This window comes from Garra rufa, chromosome 24, assembly GCF_049309525.1.
Source record: "Garra rufa chromosome 24, GarRuf1.0, whole genome shotgun sequence".
Classification (NCBI taxonomy): domain Eukaryota; kingdom Metazoa; phylum Chordata; class Actinopteri; order Cypriniformes; family Cyprinidae; genus Garra; species Garra rufa.
In genome coordinates, this window is record NC_133384.1 from 29,297,478 (window position 1) to 29,320,702 (window position 23,225).

Sequence of the window (23,225 nt, forward strand, 5' to 3'; positions counted from 1 at the left end):
AAGCCTATTTGAAAGCTCTAACAGTATCATATATTGTGTTGTATTATATTTTCAGAAGAATTGTAATTGTATTTTTAGTTTTATTTAATTCAATTTTATTAATTAATTAATTTTTATTTTAACTGTGTATTTGATTTTTTTTAAAAAATTTAAATTTAATTTTGTTTTTGAAATTTAATTACTGTTTAATCAACATTGACATTTCTTTAATTAACAATTTTAAATATAAACCCTATTTTAAAAGCCCTCATAGTATCATATCATATTGTCGTAGTATATTTTCTGAAGAAATTATTTTATTTTATTTAATTCAGTTTATTTTTTAATTTAATTTAATCATATTAATTTTTTTATATTTTATTTTTTATTTTTTTGTAGATTTAATTTTACTATTTAATTTATTTATTTTAATGTTATTTTTTATTTAATTTATTTATTTTATGTTATTTTTTATTTAATTTAATATAATTTCTTTTTTATTTTATTTTAAAACCATTTTAATTTAAAATTTTTATTACTGTTTAATAGACAGAATTAAAATGATTTTTTGAAGAAATTATTTTGATTCATTTTATTTCTTTTTTTTATTTAATGTATTTGTATTTAATTTTATTAGATTTTTTAAAATTAATTTTATTTTATTTCTTTTTTTATTGCTGCCCTAGCAGTGTCATATCATATTGTGTTGTGTTATATTTTCTACAGAAATATCTGAAGAAATGTTTTATTTTATTTTATTTATTATTTTGATATTTTTATTTAATTTATTTTATTTTATTTGTAATTAAATTTAATATTATTTAAAACTTTAATTAATATAATTTCATTTTTTCTTTTATTTTTTCTTTTAATTTTAATTACTGTTTAATTAACATTGCGTATTTTCTGAAGAAATTATTTTATTTCATTTTATTTCTTTATATATATATATATATATATATATATATATATATATATATATATATATATATATATATATATATATATATATCTTTGTATTTTATTTTATTAGATTTTTTAAATGAATTTAATTTATTTTTTATTACTTATTTTATTTATTTTTTATTACCTAGCAGTGTCGTGGTATATTTTCTAAATTTGATTTAATTTTCTTTTTTATTTTACCTGTGTATTTGATTTTTTTTTTTGATTTTTTTTTTTTACATTTTTAAATTTGAATTTTGTTTTTAATTTAATTAAATTTTTAGCTTAATCAGCGTTGGCATTGTCATTTATTCAGTTAACAATTTTAAATATAAAACCTATTTAGCCCTGACAGTATCGTATCACATTATGGTAGCATAGAAATTAATTTTGTTTTATAGCTCTTGTTCATAGCTCATAGTTCATAGTTTATTTCATTTATGTATTTTTTTTTTTTACTTTTAATTTTAATTATTGTTTATGTGTTTACTATTTGCTGCCGAATTGTTTTTTTTTTTTAAGATTTTCATTATTTATTTTAGAACTGTTTGATATTTTTTTCCTTAGCTCACTTTTATTTTATTTTAATTTTGAAATTAAAAGCCCTAACCGTTTCCCATCATATTGTATCATAACGTATCGTATTTACCAAAGAAAAAATCTAATCTAATTTTTTCATTATTGTTCTTTATTTATTGTTTGATTATCTTATATTTCACAGAAACATGCTGATAAGAGTGTGATCAAGTATCAAGTGTCATGCATTCATTATAGCATGTTTTATGGCTTATGTTCTCTCTTTCTTTCTCTCTCTCTCACACACAGACACACACAGACACACACACACACACACACACACACACACACACACACACACACACACCGCTCTTTAGGGATATATTCTCAGACCAGCGGTGTGTTCATTCGCTTCCTCAATAATTCATGTGAATGCAGTTGTTCTCTGTACTGTATCACTGTGCTGTTGCATAGTTAATGCCATTTATGAGGCCTTCTTTCATTGTATGTGTATGTGTATGTATGTGTGTGTGTGTGTGTGTGTGTGTGTGTGTGTGTGTGTGTGTGTGTGTGTGTGTGTGTTTGTTTGCGTGTGTGTGTGTGTGTTTGGACAGATTGACAAGGGCCAGAGTCTTTCTTATCTGCTGGCCTTCTCTATCCACACCTCTCTCTCTACTTCTTTCTCATACAATCCTGAAAACCAGGAAAAAAGGTGCATTGGTTTAGAGATAGGTACAGGGCTAGCTGAGGTGCAACATTAAAAATTAATCGTGAAACTATTGCAGCAGTATTTTATGTAAGCAGAACTACTCAATGTCATCTTTTCCCCATTTAATCTGTGGCAGTTTGCAGCTCGATGATATCCCTCAGGAGCCGAGCCGGCCCCGGCCTGCAAGGGTCTCCCCGGCTCCACCCACCAAAACATCCATCACCCTCCGCTCTGCCTGCAGGCCCGCTAGTTGCCAGCACTGACGCTGCCAACAGCCTGGAAACAAATATACCTATGATGTACTGTTGTTCACCAGGGCTTTAGCCGCAGTGCTTAATTTTAAAGGGGACGTCTTGCCGAAAAACTCATTTGCTCTTGTGGAAACAGTTTGAGGTTCTGTGCAGACAAAATCTGTCTACTCCAAACTGTGTCTGCACAACCAGGAGCTCATTAACATGCACTCTCAGGGAAAAAAAGGTACAAAAGCTGTTACTAGATCGGGACCCTTTTAAAAGGTACATCTTTGTACTTTATTTACTCCTAAAGGGTGTATGTAAGTACCTTAGATGTAAATAATAGTACCTAAAGTGTACATATTTAGTACCTAAATGGTGCATATTTGTACCTTTTGAAAGGATGCTTCCCCAGTGCCAGCTTTTGTACCTTTTTTTACTAGGAGTGTATGAACACCCACACGCACAACATATAACATATATATCATAACATTGCGGTTGAACCACACATGTGGACTATTTTAATGATGTCCTTACTACCTTTCTGGTCCTTGAACATGTCAGTTGTGTTGCTGTCTATGCAGGGTCGAAAGGCTCTAGGATTTTATCCAAAATATCATAATTGTGTTTTGAAGACGAATGAATGTCTTACGGGTTTGGAACGACATGAGAGTGATTTATTAGTGACAGAGTTTTTCATTTTGAGTGAACTGTCCATTTAAATTGAGGTGGTCATGGTCAATCTGGCGCCCCAACTTTTTTATTTTATTTCATTTTATTTTAGAACCATGTGTGAGTGTTTATAGAATTTTTGTAGGTAGATTTTATTTTATTTCTAATATTATATCACATAAAAGGGCTTACAGTTGAATATTTATAAATTATTAAAAAAAAACAATTAATATAAAACCAATTAATTGCAAATATTTAAAAAAAAATTAAGTATTCAGTAAAGCTTGCTTTTATTTAGTTTTAGAAACATACGTGATATTTTATATTTTATTGTATTGTATTGTATTGTACAATCATGTGTGTGTTTGTTTTTTTTAGCTTGCTTTTATTTTATTTTATTTTTAGCTTGCTTTAATTTATTTTGTTTTAGAACTGTGAGCGTTTTTAATATTTGTTTTTTGTTCTTTAGTTTACTTTTATTTTGTCTTAATTTATTTTATTTTATTGTGTGAGTGTTTAGATTTTTTAAAGCTTGCTTTTATTATATTTTTTATATAATATAATATGACATAAAAGGGCTTACAATTTAAAAAAAATAATAAACTAATAAATTACAAAGATTTCTGTAATTCATTATGATTAATTTAATCTAACATTAAAATTATAAATGTATTTCCACACGGAATCTTCAAATTACAACAACATAGACATATAATTTTAAATATTTAGTGTTTATTAAAGCTTTCTTTTGTTTAGTTTTAGAAACATAAGTGTTGATTTTTTTTATTCCTTGGTTTGCTTTTATTTTATCTTTTTATTTAATAATTTATTTTATTGTACAACCATGTGTGAGTGTTTGTTTTTATTTTATTTTATTATTTTTACCTTGCTTTTATTTGTTTCATTTTAGAATTGTGTGAGTGTTTGATATATATATTTTTATTCTTTAGTTTGCATTTATTTAATTTTATTTTTTTGTTTTTTTTAGCTTGCTTTTATTTTATTTTATAATAAAATATAATATAATCTCACATAAAATGGCTTACAGTTGCATTTAAAAATTAATAATAATTAATATAAAACCAATTAATTGCAAAGATTTCTTTAATTTATTGTGATTAATTATATCTAACATTAAAATTCTAAATATATTTTCACACTGAATCTCTAAATTACAACATCAAGACATTGTTTTAAAATATATCTGGTATTTAAAATATTTGTTATTTTAATATTTCTTATATTATTTGTTTACTTTTACTTTACTATGAAGGACAGCTTCATCAATACTAATACTGATGCCTCTATTAAATAGATTTTCCCCCAATTTCTGGAAAAAAAAAAAAAGAGTAAACAGCCATTGTGACTCTAAAATGCGCCAGTTTATGGAAATAAAATGGATTTTGTGTTCACTTCAAAAGGAATCGTTCACCCAACAATGAAAAACTGCTGAACATTTAAATTCATTCAAGATGTAGATGAGTTTGTTTCTTCATAAGAACAGATTTGGGGAAATTTAGCATTACATCACTCACTCACCAATGGATCCTATGCAGTGAATGGGTGCCGTCAAAATGAGAGATAGCTAACAGCTAATTGTTCTTTCACAACTGTTGTCAATATCCACAAACATGTTTGTTTAGAACAGTTTTGTCTTGTAAACTGTGCACATTTCTCTCCTGATTCAGATGAGACTAGATTTGTGTTTTACCTGGAAGCTAAAAATCTCCTAATAATGAATTTGTTTATTACAAACACACAGCTTTTGACTTCACAAGACATTAATTGATAGACTGGAGTGGTGTGGATTACTTGTGAACTTCTGTGATGTTTGTATCAGCTGTTTGGACTCTCATTCTGACGGCACCCATTCACTCCAGAGGATTTTTTAGTGAGCAGACCGTTATAGCATTGTATATAAGAAGTGGAGACATAAAAGCTCTAAGTATTATGAAGCAGTCAGCTTGGTATCACCAGAAAAAATTGTGTGTGTCTGGAAGAGCTGTATTGTATAGTGTTGATCTAAGCGAGTAAGTTAGCCGAAAGTGATTTTATGTGTAGTTATTTTGTCCTACCTGCAGCGAAGACCTCAAAGCGTAAGATCAGACTTAAGCTTCAGGATGAAGAGCTGCGGTTCGCATGCTGTTTTTGAGCTGAATAACCACCTCTTATCTGTAGTGATTGTAGTTATTTAACCCATTTGTGTAAACACACATTGTCCTCGCAGGAAGAGACACACATACACACTTTAGAGTATCAGTTTTTTAGTGTGTGTGTGTGTGTGTGTGTTAACAGCTGATAGTGATCGTATACCTGTGAGATCTCAGGCTCTGACTTTTATTTCACAGACATCTTGCCACACTTCTTAAGCGCAACACACAACTAACACTCTCACATTTACATTTAGTGCTCGTCTGACAGAACACACTGCTTTTTTGAAGTGCAGTTCTGTGTAAATAGACATGGAAAACTAATCTACTTCGGAAAAGCATGTTTCGTTTTTTTTTTGTCTGGCTGAATGGATGGCAAAGACAAATGATGCATTAGAAAAACAAACGCTGTGCTGAAAACGACTCAAAGTTAGAGAAAGGCAGCATGAAATATTCATCCAAAATTCTGTTTCTCTGCTTTTCAGACAAAACGTAGGCCTTGTTAGTGTTGTATTGTACTGTACTGTACTGTACAGTGGAGTGTATTATAGTACAGTGCTAGCATACAACAGAAATATTTGTGTTAGAATTTGTGCTACTGTTTGTTTGTACTTGGATCCATTTTGGTAAGGGTTAGTTATAGTTTGTTTCTTTACAGCTGCTCGTCAGTCTTCTTTTTTAATTATTTTATTTTATTTTATTTTATTTTATTTTATTTTATTTTATTTTATTTTATTTTATTTTATTTTAGAATCATGTGTGAGAGTTTTTTTTCCTTAGCTTTATAATTATTTAATTTCATTTTGTGTTAAAAAAGGTTTGCTTTTGTATTGTTTTAGAAACAAGAGTGTTCAATTTTTTTATTCCATAGTTTGCTTTTCTTTTATCTTATTATTTCATTATTTTAATTTATTGTAGAACCATGTTGGAGTGTTTAGGTTTTTTTTTTTAGCTTTTATTTATTTATTTATTTATTTATTTTATTTTAGAACTGTGTTTTTAAGAAAAAGAAAAAGCAGTAGAAACATGAGTGTTCATTTTTATTTTTGGTTATTTTTATTTTATTTTATTTTATTTTAAAACCATGTGTGAGTTTTTTTTTAGCTTGCTTTTATTTGTTTTGCTTTGGTTTGTTTTGTTTTAAAAAATGTTTGAGAATGTTAATTTAGATTTATTCTTTTTTTTTTTTTTTTTTTTTTTGCTTTTTTTGCTTTTACCAAAATTTTAAATTATTTTATTGTAGAACTGTGTGTAAGTATTTAGGGTTTTTATTTTATTTATTTATTTATTTTAATTTATTGTAGAACCATGTAATTGTTTAGGGTTTTTTATTTTATTTTATTTTAATCATTAGGTTTTTTTTAAAGAAAAATAAAAAATCTTGCATTTGTTTTGTTTTTTGTTTTGTTTTAGAAAAATAAGTGTTCAGTTTTTTATTGTTTTAGTTTTCTTTTATTCTCTCTCATTTTATTTAATTTTAATTAATTTTATTTTAGAATCATGTGTGAGTGTTTATGGAATTTTTTTAGGTAGCTAAAAAATATTTTATGTTATTTTATAGTTTTATGTTATTTTATTTATAGTTTTTTAGCTTGCTTTTAATTTATTTTATTTACTTTGATTTATTTTTTAGAAATGTAAGAATGTTCTATTGTTATATTTTTTATATTACTTTTATTTTATCTTATTGTTTAATTATTTTATTTTTTGTAGAACCACGTGTGAATGTTTAGGTTATTTATTTATTTATTTATTATTTTATTTTTTGTTATTATTCATTTGTTTTGTTTTTTTTTTATAAAAAAGCTTGCTTTTGTTTTATTTTATTTTATTTTATTATTTGTTTGTTTTAGCTTGCTTTTATTTGTTTTGTTTCGTTTTAGAAATGTAAGAATGTTAATTTTTTAATTCTTTATTTTACTTTTAAAGTTACGTTTTAAAGTTTTTTAATTTTATTATTTTTTTATTATTAATTTGTTTTGTTTTTTGCTTGCTGTTATTTGTTTTATTTAAAAAAATTGAGAATGTTATTTTTTTATTATTTAGTTTGCTTTTATTTTGCCTTATTTAATAATTCAATTTTTAAAATTTTGTTTATTGTTTTATGTGTTAACTTATTGCTGCAGCACGCTAGTATATTTTTCTTAACAAAGAATTGTTTTAAATTGAATTGTATTAATTTTCCAGCATAACATTTTCAATTAGAAAACCTTTTTGAAAGCCCTATAGTATAATATTTAATATTCCCACACAGCCACAAAACATAAAATGAAGTTATGTTGTTGGACTTAAAATTGAAGTTCTCGTCCTTTGGTCCTGTTGACCTACCAAAGTAAAGTTATAAAAATAGCCTCACTTTTTGCAACTCAAATTTTCCATTTAATGGATTTTAGATTCACTCCAGCGTGTCTGTATGTGGCTTGTAGCGCCTGACAATTAAAAGTGCTCTGGGAGGTTCCTTTCAATAGCCGAGCGGCGCGCTGAGACGTGTGTACGTGTGTGTGTTTGTGTGAGTATTGACCTTCCTGAGAGTGCATTAGCACAGTGTCATGGAGTGGGTGGAATCAGGGCCCCTTTGAGAGCTGCAGGATGTGGCCGTGGATGTGTTTGCCTGTCTGCCTCCCATTTTCAGAGAGAGAGAGAGAATGTAGCGCTGTTCCCATGAGAGACCCTCACTGTGTCAGTTATGCCCCTCTACTTCTTTTCCTCTTCTTTAAAGGAATAGTTCACTCAAAAATGAATACTCTATCATTGTTTACTCAACTGGGTATTGATACACACCTGTGTGACTTTGTCTTCTGTGGAGATCAGTTTTTCAATGGCAACTCATTCTGCTATAATGAATGAATAAGTTTTTGCAAGATCTAAACTCAGAATTCTGGGGGAAAAAGTCAAACTTTTAAGATATACGGTAAACCCACAATTGTTAGAGAAAAAAATGCAATTGTAATGCAATTTTTTTTACATTTATTTTTTTATTCCATGGCAGAAACAAACTCCATTTTTGTACTAAATTAAAAAAAGAGTAAAAATGCACCATTTTATGTATTTTTTTATTTATTCCATTGCAGAAACAATCTTTCATACTTTTACTGAATTAGATAATAGTAAAAATGCCATGGAATAAAAACTAAATTTTGGACATTTTTTTTCCCTCACAATTGTGGGTTTACTTTATATCTTATGATATTGACTTTTATTTTCATAATTTTGAGTTCAAGTCTCGCAATTTAGTTTTTTAGTTTCCAGCCATGGGAATTAATTAAATTATGAAATTAAATTAAATTAAATTAAACTACATTAAATTAAATTAAATTAAATTAAATTAAATTAAATTAAATTAAATTAAATTAAATTAAATTAAATTAAATTAAATTAAATTAAATTAAATTAATCAAAAAGTAAAATAAAATAAGATAATGAAGTAAAATAAAAAAAAGTAAAATAAAATAATTATGACTTTTTGTCACAATTGTGCATTTAGTTTAAAAGTATGGAAGTTTGTTTTTTGTCTTGGAATAAAAAAAAATGTTTTGCATTTTTACTCTTTTCTTTTACTATTTGGGAAAAAGGCAATTTTTTATTTTACTTTATTTTAGTATCTTCTATTTTATTTTTCTCCCATGGCTGGAAACTAAAAAACTGAATTGTGAGATGTGAACCTAAAATTCTGAGATAAAAAAAAAAAAATCTATTATTATATCTATTTCATAAGATATACAGTAAACCCACAATCGTGAGGGGAAAAAAGGTCCAAATTGTGAAAATTAAAAAGAGTAAAAATACCCATTTTTTTTTATTCAAAAACAACCTTCCAAACTTTTACTAAATTGAAAATGCACAAAAATCATAATTGTTTTATTTTATATTTATTTTATTTTACTTTTCATCTTTTTTACTTTATTGTATTGTATTTTATATTGTTTTGTTTTGTTTTGTTTTATTCTATTTTATTTTTCTGCCATAGCTGGAAACAAAAAAACTGAACTCTTACTAAATCAAAAAGAGTAAAAATGCACAATTTTTTATTTATTTTTTATGTTTGTATTTAATGGCAAAAACAAGCTTCCAAACTTTTACTATTTTATTTTATTTTATTTTATTTTATTTTATTTTATTTTATTTTATTTATTTTATTTTATTTTATTTTATTTTATTTTATTTTATTTTATTTTATTTTATTTTATTTTATTTTTCTCCCATAGCTGGAAACTAAAAAGCAGAATTGTGAGAACTCAAAATTCTGAGAAAAAAAATCAACATCATCAAGATATACAGTAAACCCACAATTGTGAGGAAAAAAATGTCAAAGCAAAATTTTTATATATTTTTTTCATTCCGTGGTGGAATCAAGCTTCCTTTTAAATTGAAAAAAGTAGATTATTCAAAAATGTTTATGCTTATCAAAAGATAATAAAACACATGGATTTCGAAGAATGAGTCAACAGTAACAGATTTATGTATGAACTATTCCTTTCACATTTTATCACTGAAATTTTATTCCTTCAACCCTCAGTAGAAGCACAGCTGTGCAGCGCTTTATAACCCCTGGAGCTGCAATCTCACCTCATCTTTTCCCAACATACCCATAATGCCTCATTCCATGTGCTTGTTGTGCTGAAGGTAACAGAAGCGTGATCTTTCTGTAATAACAGTGAGAGAAAGCCGCTCGTCTGCCGGCACGTTTGAGCGCCGCGGTCACCCGCTGTACGTTCAGCCACATTACCGTCAAATGCAAAAGCTCACACTCAGAGTACACACAGTTTTCGTTTACTACTTAAACAATCCTCCGAGAGTTTCGACACAGACGCGGCGCCGCATAAAGAAGAAAAACAGTCCCAGTTCTGAATATGTGCTTCTCGCTGAGGTCATGAATGAATCGTCTCTGTTGAGGGGCTCTTTGGAAATATGTCAAGTTTGTTTGCTTGTGTTTTCCTTTTTGCTTTCTTCATATTTGCATCTAGCTAGATCAGTGCATTACTTCCCGCTTGCTTTGTACGGAGCGGAGGCGATACGGTAAAGATGCGGGAAGCTCTCGGCTGTTTAATTTGCGGCCTGCCGTGTTGGACAGAGCACGGTACAGTAGGTCTGATTAATTAAATTCGCTTCGCTCAGGACGGATTTCTCACCGCTGTCAAGATTTCAATTTTATGTTAAATATTCTCTAAAGGGCAGGCCCTTAAATCTTATGGGCGGAGAGCGGCAGCGGGCTGTGAACATAACCATAGGCCAACTGCTAATGATAAGAACACACGGCAAAAGAGGCATCTATAACACACTCGCTGAATTAGATTGTCAATCACTCTTGTGTCCATCGACCCAGTAAAGAGACCAAAGAGTCAGAGAGAAATGTAGAAACATGAGCTTGAGATTTTGACATCAGCTTGGCAGTATTCAGTATGTTAATAGATGTCTTTTATCATAGACTGAAATTAATGTATAGGAGAATTAATGTATAAGGTTAAATCAGGTAAGGGCGATAAAGTGCAGCTACAGTGAATATATTAAATATAATGCACTACCATTCAAAAGTTTGGGGTTGAGAAGATTGTTGATGTTTTTAAATAAAAAAGTCTCTTCTGTTCACCAAAGCTTCATTTATTTGATAAAAAATACAGAAAAACAGTAATATTTTGAAATATCATCATTTTACTATTATTGAAAAATTGCTTGAAATTGAATATTTTAAAATGTAATTTATTTCTGTGGTGCAAAGCTGAATTTTCAGCATCATTACCCCAGTCTTCAGTGTCACATGATCCTTCAGAAATCATTCTAATATGCTGATTTGCCGCTCAAGAAATATTTCTTATTATTAATGTTTTCAGGATTTTGTCATAAATTCAACGTTTTTAAAGTGCCCCTATTATGCCATTTTAAAGGTAGTTAATATTGTTGTTTTAGTCTCTTAAAACAGGTTTACATGTATGCAAGTTCAAAAAACACTTTAGTTTTCTCCAAAATCAGATTTAATTTTACCCCGTTTCTAAATGATTCGTAAACGACTCGTGTGAAGCAGTTCGAAGAATCAGTTTCTCTAAACCCCTCCTTTCCGTGAGCCCTCACTGCTGTGATTGGTCAGATGGCGCAGTCCTTTTAGATTGGTCTACCGCTACAGCGCAAAAACGAAACGCCCATTGCTATAACTGAATGACAGCTGCGGAGACCTGTTAATACATAGAAAAGATGGCCTCGATTTTACCCTATCAATTCGAGCCGGAGTCTGACGATGAAACGGTTGAAGTGGCACATAGACAAGAAACTGTTTCGTAAGCACGACTGGAGCAGGACGTTTCTCAGTGGGTGTCATATGTTACCTGTTAAAAGTGCTTGCAATTTGCTTTTGTAAGCGAACCGGGCACACCTCTACGTTGTGAACTTCAACATTGTATAATGCATAACACTGCGTTAAGCCATCGTTTATCATTATCATTACTTAAACTAATAAGGCAGACAGACAGTCAAGCTGCATCAATCACAATTTTTAGACTACATTGCACTCACAGCTGAACAACAGAACTGCAGAAACGCAAGTTAGCCGGTTACCAAGACATGTGCGGGGTTGTTACACACCATAACGTACACAAAGACGTATTTTGAACGATCGCTAGAAAATACACTCATCAATTATTAATCATACTTACAGGTAGAAGTTCAGAGGAGCAAGCCGGTCCAAATAAACTTGGCACTGATCCATTTTTTAAAACCAAGCGTTTGGTGAATCCCGCGTTGTAACGTTACTCCCCAAGATTGGAAAAGCAGTCATCAGTAAAATGACGCGAACACAACACAAGATTGGAATTGTACTGCTGAGGTGTTGTTGAAAAAATGAATGTTAACCACTCATTCTTTGTAGATTACTCTTTCGGAGGGGCATATAAAACTAATTTACTCTCACAGCGCAGGGTACAGCGTCTTCTTGACATGATGTAATCCACGTGAAAATTGTACTGTTTGTGGGCGGGCAAGTTGTTCGCGACATAGAACGTGGGCGGACATTACGCAAATGTGTTAGTTCGTGACGTGTGGCCGTAACAGAAAAAGATTCGAATTGATGACGACTCGTTTAGGCGAATGTGAGCCGACTCTTTTTTTTGATAGACAAAAACTTCATTTGTCGTGCACTGTCGGCTTCACAACTTTGCAGATAGTTTATGTTCACATACAGCTACATGACACACTACATGAAATATCATATTTGAAAAGGCATAATAGGGGCACTTTAAGAATTTATTTTAATTTTCTTTCCTTTTTTTAAATTATAAACATCTTCACTGTCACTTTTGATCAATTTAATGCACCCTTGCTGAATAAAAAGACATCATTTAAAAAAATAAAATAAATAAAGAGTAGTGTGTATTAAATGTAAGCTTTTTTGGATTTTTTATATTTTCATTTTGTTGTCTGTTGTCTATAAATATATCTTCATAAGGGTTGATTTATTTATGCAGCCAATTTTTATTTTAAAAAAGTTTTTTTAAATTGCAATTAAGTTTAAGTCGCAGTTGCCTTTTTTAATTTTCTACCTTTTTTCAGTGACTGGATATTAAAAAGTGTAAATTGTAAGATAATAACTTGCAATTGTGGGTAAAAAATATATTTAAATTTTTTTTTTTTTAGAAATGCTTGATTTTTTTATCAGTTTAATGCATCCTTGCTGAATAAAAATTATTTATTTATTATTATTATTTTTATATTTTAAAATTTAAATCATATTCATGAGTGTTGATTTATTTATGCAGCCAGTTTTTATGTTAAATAAAAAAATGTTTTTGGATTTTTAAAAAAGTTTTTACATTTTATTCTTATCAGTGTTTTCAGGATTTGATCATAAATTAAAAGTTTACAAGAATTTATTTTTAAATAGATTTTTTTCGTGTTTTTAAATTATGAAAATCTTCACTGTCACTTTTGATCAGTTTGATGAACCCTTGCTGAATAAAAATAATTCATTTATTTAAAAAAAATTAAGCAATAGTGTATATTAAATATAAGCTTTTTTTGAGTAGTTTTTTTTGTCTGTTGTCTATAAATATATCTTCATAAGTGCTGATTTATTTTTGCAGCCAATTTTTATTAAAAAAAAGTTTTTTAAATTGCAATTAACTTTAAGTTGCAGTTGCCTTTTTTAAAAATTTTCTACTTTTTTTCAGTGACTGGATACTAAAAATTCTATTTTTTGTGAACTGTGAGTAAAAAAAAAAGTCTAAATCGTAAGATATTAACTTGCAGTTGTTGGTAAAATATATAAAAGAGAAAATAATACATTTAGAAATGCTTGAATTTTTTAAAACATTTTAATCAGTTTAATGCGTCCTTGCTGAATACAAATTGTTTATTTATCTTTAAAGTTTAAACAGTATTTATGAGTGTTGATGTATTTATGCAGCCAATTTTTTGTTAAATAGAAAAAAAAAATATTTTTTTGATTTTTTAAAAAGTTTTTACATTTTATTATTATTAATGTTTTCAGGATTTTATCATTAATTGAAAGTTTGCAAGAATTTATTTGAAATAGAATATATGTTTTTTAATTATGAACATCTTTACTGTCACTTTTTGGCACCTTTGCTGGATAAAAATAATTAATTTATTTAAAAGAAATGTTTAAACAGTAGTGTATATTAAATATGAGCTTTATTTGAGTTTATATATATATATATATATATATATATATATATATATATATAATTTTCTTTTTTTTTTTTTTTTTTTTTGGTCATTTATTTATTTATGCAGCCATTTTTTTTATTGTTTTTTTTATTGTTTTTCCATTTTTGCAAAAAGTTGCATTATAAACTTACTGTCCATTTTAATCAGTTGAATGCTCCTTGCTAAAAAATTAATTAAAAAATAATTAATTAGTGTATATTAAATAAGATTTTTTTGGAGTGTTTTTTTTTTGTCAGTGATCTATAAATACATCATGAGTGTTGATTTATTTATGCAGCGGTGTGAGTGATTTCAGTGCATGCTTTGTCCTCATTTGCATCATAATTGGATTAGTATTAAATAAGTGCGAAATTTAGAACAGGTTACAGTACATGGCTCTGCACGTCTAAAAGTAATAATGAGTAGTTTAAGCGTTAATTACGGCACATCATCCACCCCCGTACCTTACTTGGTGGGCTGGTTTTTATAATTACAAATACCTGCTTTTGATTAGGGGTAACTGTTTATTAACTTGTACCACAACTTTTTAGATTTTGCAACATTATGTTGCTAATATCCAGCTTAATAATAAAGGTTGCGTTCTTATTTGAAGTAACCTGTATTGTGTTTGTTAATTCAGGCATTCAGTCTATTAATGACTGAATCTGTTAAAGAAATAGTTCAGCCAAAAATTCAAATTTGCTGAAAATGTACACACCCTCAGACTATCCAAGATGTAGATGAGTTTGTTTCTTCAATAGATTTAGAGAAATAGCATTACATCACTTGCTCACAAATGGATCCTCTGCAGTGAATGGGTGCCGTCAGAATGACAGTCCAAACAGCTGATAAAAACATCACAATAATCCACTGCAGTCCATTAATGTGATTACTGTGATGTTTTTATTAGCTGTTTGGACTCTCATTCTGACGGCACCCATTCACCACAGAGGATTCTTTGGTGAGCAATAGATTAATTGCTTAATTTCTCTAAATCTCCAAAAACCTTTTAACCATTTAGAGCTAAAAGCAAGCTAGGGTACCAAGAAGCAAAGCGCTGCTTGAATTTTGTACTTGCAGAGTAGAGTATACAATGTTTCTTTATTTATTTATATAGTTTTTTGTCTTTTCCTCATTCATTAATCATTGTTTGAGTGAGTTTTTCAGCTATAGAAAGCACTGTGTTTGTCAGAGGTGTTGTGAAAGGACATTTCTGCTGAGGTCGACACACATTTCACAACATGCAGTGGCCTCAACTGACCACAGATGCCCAGCAAGCTGACCAGATCTCTGAATTATTCATCATTCTATGACCATCAGATAGAAAGCTTCACAGTTTCAACTGTTTCTATACAAAATGCTTTGTTAAAGAGGTTTATAATTCAGTTTTTTGATTCATATTGCATCATTGTGACCTGCATTAGAACCTTACCTTGAGATGTAATTTTTTGCAGTTTGATGTCAGTTTTTAGTGTGTCAGCAGATGTTTTTGAGATGGTTTTGAGGCCCCTGCTTTTTTCAGTAGATTCTGGCACGTTACTTTGTTTAATCGGATAATTGTAAATGTAATGCCATCATTTCATCAAAGAGAAAAGGTGAACTGATGACATTTTCCCAAATGTCAGAGTTATCTTAAGTCTTTTATTACATCACATTTAAACAAGGACACACATTCACCGTCTTCTGATGCTATTATTGTAACACAAAATCAGGTATTCATAGAAATTGCTTATTATACTAATGTGACTGTCAGGAAAGACAGCCGATGGGCCGTCAGGGTGATCAGATGTGGGCTTTGTGTGGCCACTTGTAAGCAAACCAGAATAATAATTTTAAATAAAAATATTCTGATCCACACAGAGCAACAAATTTACTATTAATTTTTTTTTCAAGATCAGTTTACTTGAAGCATTTCTTCATTATTTTTTATTCAAATTATATTCAGAGAATATATTTTGTTCTGAGAAATATGTCCAATGTTTCCCCTCATTTTATGCATAAATCTAGGCCATAACAAAACAAAACCAAAAATAATTGACTAATTAATTCTTTGGAAACCAGTATTGCTTTTAGAGTCAGTGTTTTTGTCTAGTTTTCTATTTAGATATCTAAACAATTCATTACAGTGTCAGTTAACTTGAAGCTATAACTTGTAATTGCTTATGCAGTTTTGCTTCTCAAGTAGATTTAAGTTTAGGGTACTTGTGATTAACAAAGTGTATTAGCTTGTAATTGTTTATGCAATTTTGCTTCGGAAGTAAATTTAAGTTAGACTACTTGTAATTAACATAGTATGTTAACTTGTAGTTACTTACGCAATTTTGCTTCTCAAGAAAATGTCATTTTAGAGTTACTTGTATTAAACACAGTATGTTAACTTGTAGTTGCTTACACAGTTTTGGTTCTCAACTAAATGTATCAACAGTGTATTTAAGTTTTAAAACATTTTATTTAGACTTTTTTTTTTTTTTACCAGAAAATGTTAAAAATAAAAACTTGTTTTGCAGTTTTGCTTCTCAAGTAAATGTAATTGTAAGGTCACTTGTAATTAACACAGTATGGTTATTTGTAATTGTTTATGCAATTTAAGCTTCAGAAGTAAATTTAAGTTAGGCTACTTGTAATTAGCCCAGTATGTTAACTTGTAGTTACTTACGCAGTTTTGCTTCTCAAGAAAATGTAATTTTAGAGTTACTTGTATTTAACACAGTATGTTAACTTGTAATTGCTTACGCAGTTTTGGTTCTCAAGTAAATGTATCAACAGTATATTTAAGTTTTAAACAATTTTATTTAGACTTTTTTTTTTTTTACCAGAAAATGACAAAAAACTTGTTTTGCTTCTTAGGTAAATGTAATTTTTAATTTTAAGTTTACTTGTAATTAACACAGTATGGTTACTTGTTCATGCAATTTTGCTTCTGAAGTAAATTTAAGTTAGACTACTTGTGATTAACACAGTATGGTAAGTTGTAGTTGCTTACGCAGTTTTGCTTCTCAAGAAAATTTAATTTTAGAGCTACTTGTATTTAACACAGTATGTTAACTTGTATTTGCTTATGCAGTTTTGCTTCTCAAGTAAATGTATCAACAGTGTATTTAAGTTTAAAAAAAAGTATTTAGACTTATTTTTTTTACCAGAAAATGACAAAAAACTTGTTTTGCAGTTTTGTTTCTCAAGTAAATGTAATTTTAAGGTTACTTGTAATTAACACAGTATGGTTATTTGTAATTGTTTATGCAATTTTTATTCTCAGGTAAGTTTAAGTTTAGGTTATTTGTAATTAACACCATATGGTAATTTGTTTTGCTTCTCAAGTAAACGTCATTTTAGAGTTACTTGTAATTAACAGTATGGTTACTTGTAATTGTTTATGCAATTTAGCTTCAGAAGTAAATTTAAGTTGGGCTACTTGTAATTAGCACAGTATGTTAACTTGTAGTTACTTACGCAGTTTTGCTTCTCAAGAAAATGTCATTTTAGAGTTACTTGTATTTAACACAGTATGTTAACTTGTAATTGCTTATGCAGTTTTGGTTCTCAAGTAAATGTATCAACAGTATATTTAAGTTTTAAATAATTTTATTTAGACTTTTTTTATACCAGAAAATGACAAAAAACTTGTTTTGCTTCTTAGGTAATGTAATTTTAAGGTTACTTGTAATTAACACAGTATGGTTACTTGTAATTGTTTATGCAATTTTGCTTTGGAAGTAAATTTAAGTTAGGCTACTTGTAATTAACACAATATATTAACTTGTAGTTGCTTATGCAGTTTTGCTTCTCAAGAAAATTTTATTTTAGAGTTACTTGTATTTAACATTGAATGTTAACTTGTAATTACTTACACAGTTTTAATTACTTACATTTTTAAGTTAGGCTACTTGTAATTAACACAGTATGGTAAGTTGTAATTGCTTATGCAGTTTTGCTTCTCAAGTAAATGTAATTTTAGGGTTACTTTTAATTAACACTTGTAATTGTTTATGCAATTTTGCTTCTAAAGTAAAACTAAGTTTGTAATTGTAATTAACACAATACGTTAACTTATAATTGCCTATGCAAGTTAGCTTCTCAAGTAAATGTATCTATATTTACGTTTATAGGCTTTTTATTTCTTTTTTTAACCATAAAATAACCAAAAAGAATCATGATTAAGAATGTAAAAGTACGACAGATACTAATAGTAAAGCATCACTAGCCTGAGCAAATTCCATGAATTATGGAAATCTGAATATATAGATATGGAAGAGGAATATTTACAGCAAACCCAGTGAAGCTCAGCGGTGTTCTGTGTGAGCATTACCCATTAGTCATTAACACAGTATGCTAATGATGGGTGTGTGTGTTTGACGTCTCCACCGTGCCCTCAAGCTCCTGCTTTTCATCTACATTTCTGTCTCTTTCTCCATGACTTCTAATTCCTCTCACATCTGATTCCACATTTCAGCTTCGGCCGCCAAATCCAGATCGGTGAAACCTTCTGCAGCCCTTCTGCGTCAATAACTTATGTTCTTCTGATACAAATGAACAGCTCTTGTATATTTCCTCAGCTTCAATTACCATTCCCAGCATTCTCTGTCTCTGCGTGTGTGTGTGTACGCTTGAGGGAGTTAGACAGGATGTTCATTATCATACCATAGGTCAGGTCTGTGTGTATTTCCCTAACTGCCTCTCCTTGTACGTGATTTTTTTTCCCTCCTATTGCCTTTCTTCTACTTCTTGTTTGATGATGCCAAATTCCAGGCCTCGGTGTCCTGTCTGATTTCTCCGTACATCCGTCTGTGCTCGGAATTATTCATCGGAATTGCAGGTGTGACGTGCAGCGTTTTAGTAAGCGCCTCGGACTGACCGAAGATGAGAAGCTTTCTCCTTCCCCCTTCCATCCCGCAAACACATACCCTCCAGTGACCTGCCAACGGTTTCTGCAAGACAACACAGAACATCATACGGAAACAATGAGGCTAGTTGTTTCCCAATAAGAAAACGAGGGTCGTGAAGGAGTTTGACGCCATCTGTCAATCTGCGCCCTCCCCTTCTCCTTTTTCATTTCTTTCTTCCTTCGGAGTCTCATAAAAGCAAATTATTTTTTCCCGTGTTTGTAAACAGCACCGGGGCGACAGGGTTCTACCTGTGGAGAGGCTGCAGTCATTGAGAGTAGCTCATCCATTTCTAATGCAATTAGAGGTGTCAGTATCTCCTCCTGAGAAGCGCTTCCTGCATGGCCACAGAATATGGTTCCTCCTTCCATTTAAATCCCCTGGATTAGATTTGAATGTCAGCTGGCAGACCTGCTAAGTGTCCCCTGACTAAGTAGACTGGAATGTGTGTCAGTATATTACATGGCTTTTCAAATCTTTTTCATTGGCTTGTGGACAGAATGGTGTTGCTGAAGATAGACTGACTGCGTGGACAAACCTAAATTTGAACATTTAGATTGCAAGGTCGCTGTCTCAGATGCGTCTCTGAAAATGCGTCTCAGAAAGACTTTGCAATATGTTCAGTTTGTTTAATGTTATTTTACTGCATTTGGTTATGACCAACTAACTTATTAATCTACGAGGTCCTTGGAAGCCCGTTTCTGCCACTGAATAAAAAATAAAATGTTATCGCAACTTTTTTATCTTACAATTCTGAAATGTTTTTCTCAGAATTGCATGATATAAATTTGCAATTCTGATATAAACAATTGTGAGTTATAAAGTCAGAATTGCGAGTTTATATCATGCAATTCTGAGAAAAAAATTCTAAATTGTGAGATTTTTTTTTCTCAGAATTGTGACTTTTATCTCCCAGTTCTGACTTCATAACATGCGTTTAACTCAGAATTGTAAGATATAAACTCACAATTCTGAGAAAAAAAAAAACAATTTTATCTTACAATTCTGACTTTTTTTCTCAGAATTGCATGATATAAGCAATTGCAAGTCATAAAGTCAGAACTGCGGATTTAAATCACGCAATTCTGAGAAAAAAAAATTCTAATTATAAGATAAAATTGTTTTTTTTCTGACTTCATAACATGCAATTAACTCAGAATTGTAATATATAAACGTACAATTCTGAGAACATATCAGTCCTTTTTCCCCCTCAAAACTGGACTTTATAACTTGCAATTGCGATTTTATATCTAACAATTCTGAGAAAAAAATGAAAAAAAAGAATTGCGAGATATAAACTCGCAATTGCGAGAGAAAAAAGTCAGAATTGCGCAATATAAACTCACATTCGCGAGAAAAAAATGTATACCTCACAGTTCTGACTTTATAACTCGCAATTGCGAGTTTATATCACACGATTCTGAGAAACAAAGTCAGAATTGTGAATTTATATCACGTAAAAAGTCAGATTTTAAATTTTTATATCTCGCAATTCTGAGAAAAAGTCATATTTGTGAGATAAAAAGTCGCAGTTACCTTTTTTGTAAATAGGTGAATAGATTAATTTATGTAAAATATGAGGGTGTAAAAAGTCTAATACTTAACGTTAGGTGTTTGTTCAAATCCTAAACCCTAGGGATAATTGCAGTAGATATCTTTGAAGACTTTAATGAGAAACTCACAGTGGCATGTGAAAGTTTGGAAACCCCTTGCAGAATATGTGAAAATATGAATCATTTGAACAAAATAAGAGAGATCATTTAAATGTTCAGAACAAACAAGGGACTCATGAACAACCATCACAAAACAAAAAAACAGTCTCAGATCATCCAGGTAACCACACACAGTATTAAAAACCATGTGTTATCAAAATTTTGAAGAGGGTTATTTTAATCATTTTTAGCTATTTTTTGTCTTATGGACTATATGTAAACATCTTTTATGTAAAATATCTTACACAGGACAGTACTAAATAAAAAGTAAATGCATTTTGTATGATCTCTCTTATTTTGGTAATATTATTCACATTTTCACAGATTCTGCAAGGGGTTCCCAAACTTTTGCATGCCACTGTATGAGACTGCATTAAAAAAATTTGATTTTGATTTCAAATTTTGGTATCTTAGCAAATTTGACCCCAGTTTGAAACATAGTTGAGATCTTAGTTGAGATTTTTATGAGATCTAAATGAGATCTTCTTCTGAAAAACTGAGACATTAACAAGAGTCATAGAAGTCATATGCTTTCCACTTAATTTCATTACTGGCTAGAAGAAACTCTGTTTGTGTATTTTTCTTTCCATTGAGCTATTTTTTATGGAAACCAACCATACTGAAATACATAATATCTCTTATTTTATGTTACATAGGATGAATTTGCATCTAATGTTTTTGCTGCTGTTCTGTAATATACATGGAAATGCCATTAACTTTGCTTCTTCAGAGAAGATGGACTGAGACGTGTTCCTTTAACGCGAGTCCTCCGTATCATTAATAAGGGTCATTTAGCGTGTGGGAGAGAGCGCTGGCCCGCGCTCTTTGTCTTTAGTGACACCAGCGCCAAATGAGGAGAGACAATGTCTCCCACTGATCAATGAGGGGAAAAAAGGCTGCCAGTGAAATGAAGTTAAATCTAATGTGATAAACGGCCCCGTCTGTCAGCGGGATCAGATCAGAGGTTTTAATTTTATTCAAGACATTGCGTCTCAGGTAAATAAATAAAGGGTGTAATGTAAGGAGGCGCAGCGCTCCCTAGAGAATCTCAGCCTGAAATTTTAGAGGGTGAGACGCCATTTAACGAAGATAATTCACAGTCTGCTGTAGACCATCCAAATGAGATCTGAGATCTTTTTTATTATTTAATTTTATTTAATTTTATCAGCTGTAGACCATCCACCCAAGTGATCTTCACATTACTTTATTTTATTTTACTTTAGATTTTATTTTTGTAACTAATTTTATTTTCATCAATTTATATACTTGTTTTTCCCTTGCATCTGTGCAGGAAATGCCATCCGGCCAATTGCATTGCGAGCAGTGTCCGCCATAGCGAAAGCTCTTCCCGGTTTTCCCATTCTGGCCACCGGGGGCATCGATTCTGCAGAATCCGGATTGCAGTTCCTTCATGCAGGAGCCTCAGTCTTACAGGTAAGTGGTTGAATCTCAGTCCAAGACATTGTGCATTATCACATCCGGATGGTTTATATTATCACTTCATTCAAACTGAGCTGAAAATGAACAAAATGCTTGGTGTAGGGCTGAAGATATTGGTATAATAAGGCCATTTGGACTTTTTCATGAAAGCATTCCATGCACTTTTACAAATATGAAGTCAAATATGTGACCCTGGACCACAAAACCAGTCTTAAGTCGCTGGGGTATATTTGTAGCAATAGCCAAAAATACATTGTATGGGTCAAAATTATTGTTTTTTTCTTTTATGCCAAAAATCATTAGGAAATTAAGTAAAGATCATGTTCCATGAAGATTTTTTTGTAAAATTCCTACTATAAATATATCAAAATGTAATTTTTGATTAGCAATATGCATTGTTAAGAGCTTAATTTGGACAACTTTAAAGGTAATTTTCTCAGTATTTTGATTGTTTTGCACCCTCAGATTCCAGATTTTCAAATAGATGTATCTGGGCCAAATATTGTCCTATCCTAACAAACTATACATCAATAGAAAGCTTATTTATTGAGCGTTCATATGATGTATACATATCAGTTTTGTAAAATTTGACCTTATGACTGGTTTTGTGGTCCAGGGTCACATATGATCTAATGATGATTTATATTAATAAGACCACCATAGAATGCTCTATGTGAAAAAATAATGCTGTTAAGTTGCAGTTAGATAAAAAAAAAAGTATTTTAAGTAGGTTCAACAATGTTAATTAAGTTTGATAAAATATTCAAAATTGTACACTGCCGTTCAAACGTTTGGGATTAGTAAGATTTTGAATATTTTTAAAAGAAATTTCTTTTGCTCATCAGGGCTGCATTTATTTAATCGAAAACTCCAGAAAAAAAGTAATATTGTGAAATATTATTTCAATGTAAAATAACTGTTTACTATGTACATTTATTTTAAAATTTGTTCCTGTGATGAAAAGCTGAAATTTCAGCATCATTTTTCTAGTCTTCAGTGTCACACGATTCTTCAGAAATCATTTTAATATGGTGATTTATTATCAATGTTTGATTATCAATGTCTGCTTAATATTTAGTTGGAAACTGTGATTCTTTTTTCAGGATTCTTTAATAAATAAAAAGTTAAAGAGAACAGCAGTTATTTAAAATAGAAATTTTGTGGGGGGAAAAAAGTACCATTTAAAAGTTTGATGTCAGTAAATTTGCATTCTTTGGTTTCTTTGAAAGAAATGAATACCTTTATTCACCAAAGATGTGTTAAAATGGTTATAAGTGATAGTAAAGACTTATATTGTTAGAAAATATTTATTTTGAATAAATGCTGTTTAACTTTTT

The 23,225-nt window shown here is 30.0% G+C and overlaps 1 protein-coding gene across 1 annotated transcript in view; it reads left to right on the forward strand.

The window, feature by feature from the left end:
* Nucleotides 1-23,225, forward strand: part of dpyda (dihydropyrimidine dehydrogenase a) — a 277,186-nt gene that overhangs the window by 211,228 nt on the left and 42,733 nt on the right. The window contains exon 19 of the mRNA XM_073830591.1: nucleotides 21,740-21,882. Coding sequence (XP_073686692.1) covers nucleotides 21,740-21,882 — 143 coding nt within the window. The remainder of the gene's footprint in view (nucleotides 1-21,739; nucleotides 21,883-23,225) is intronic.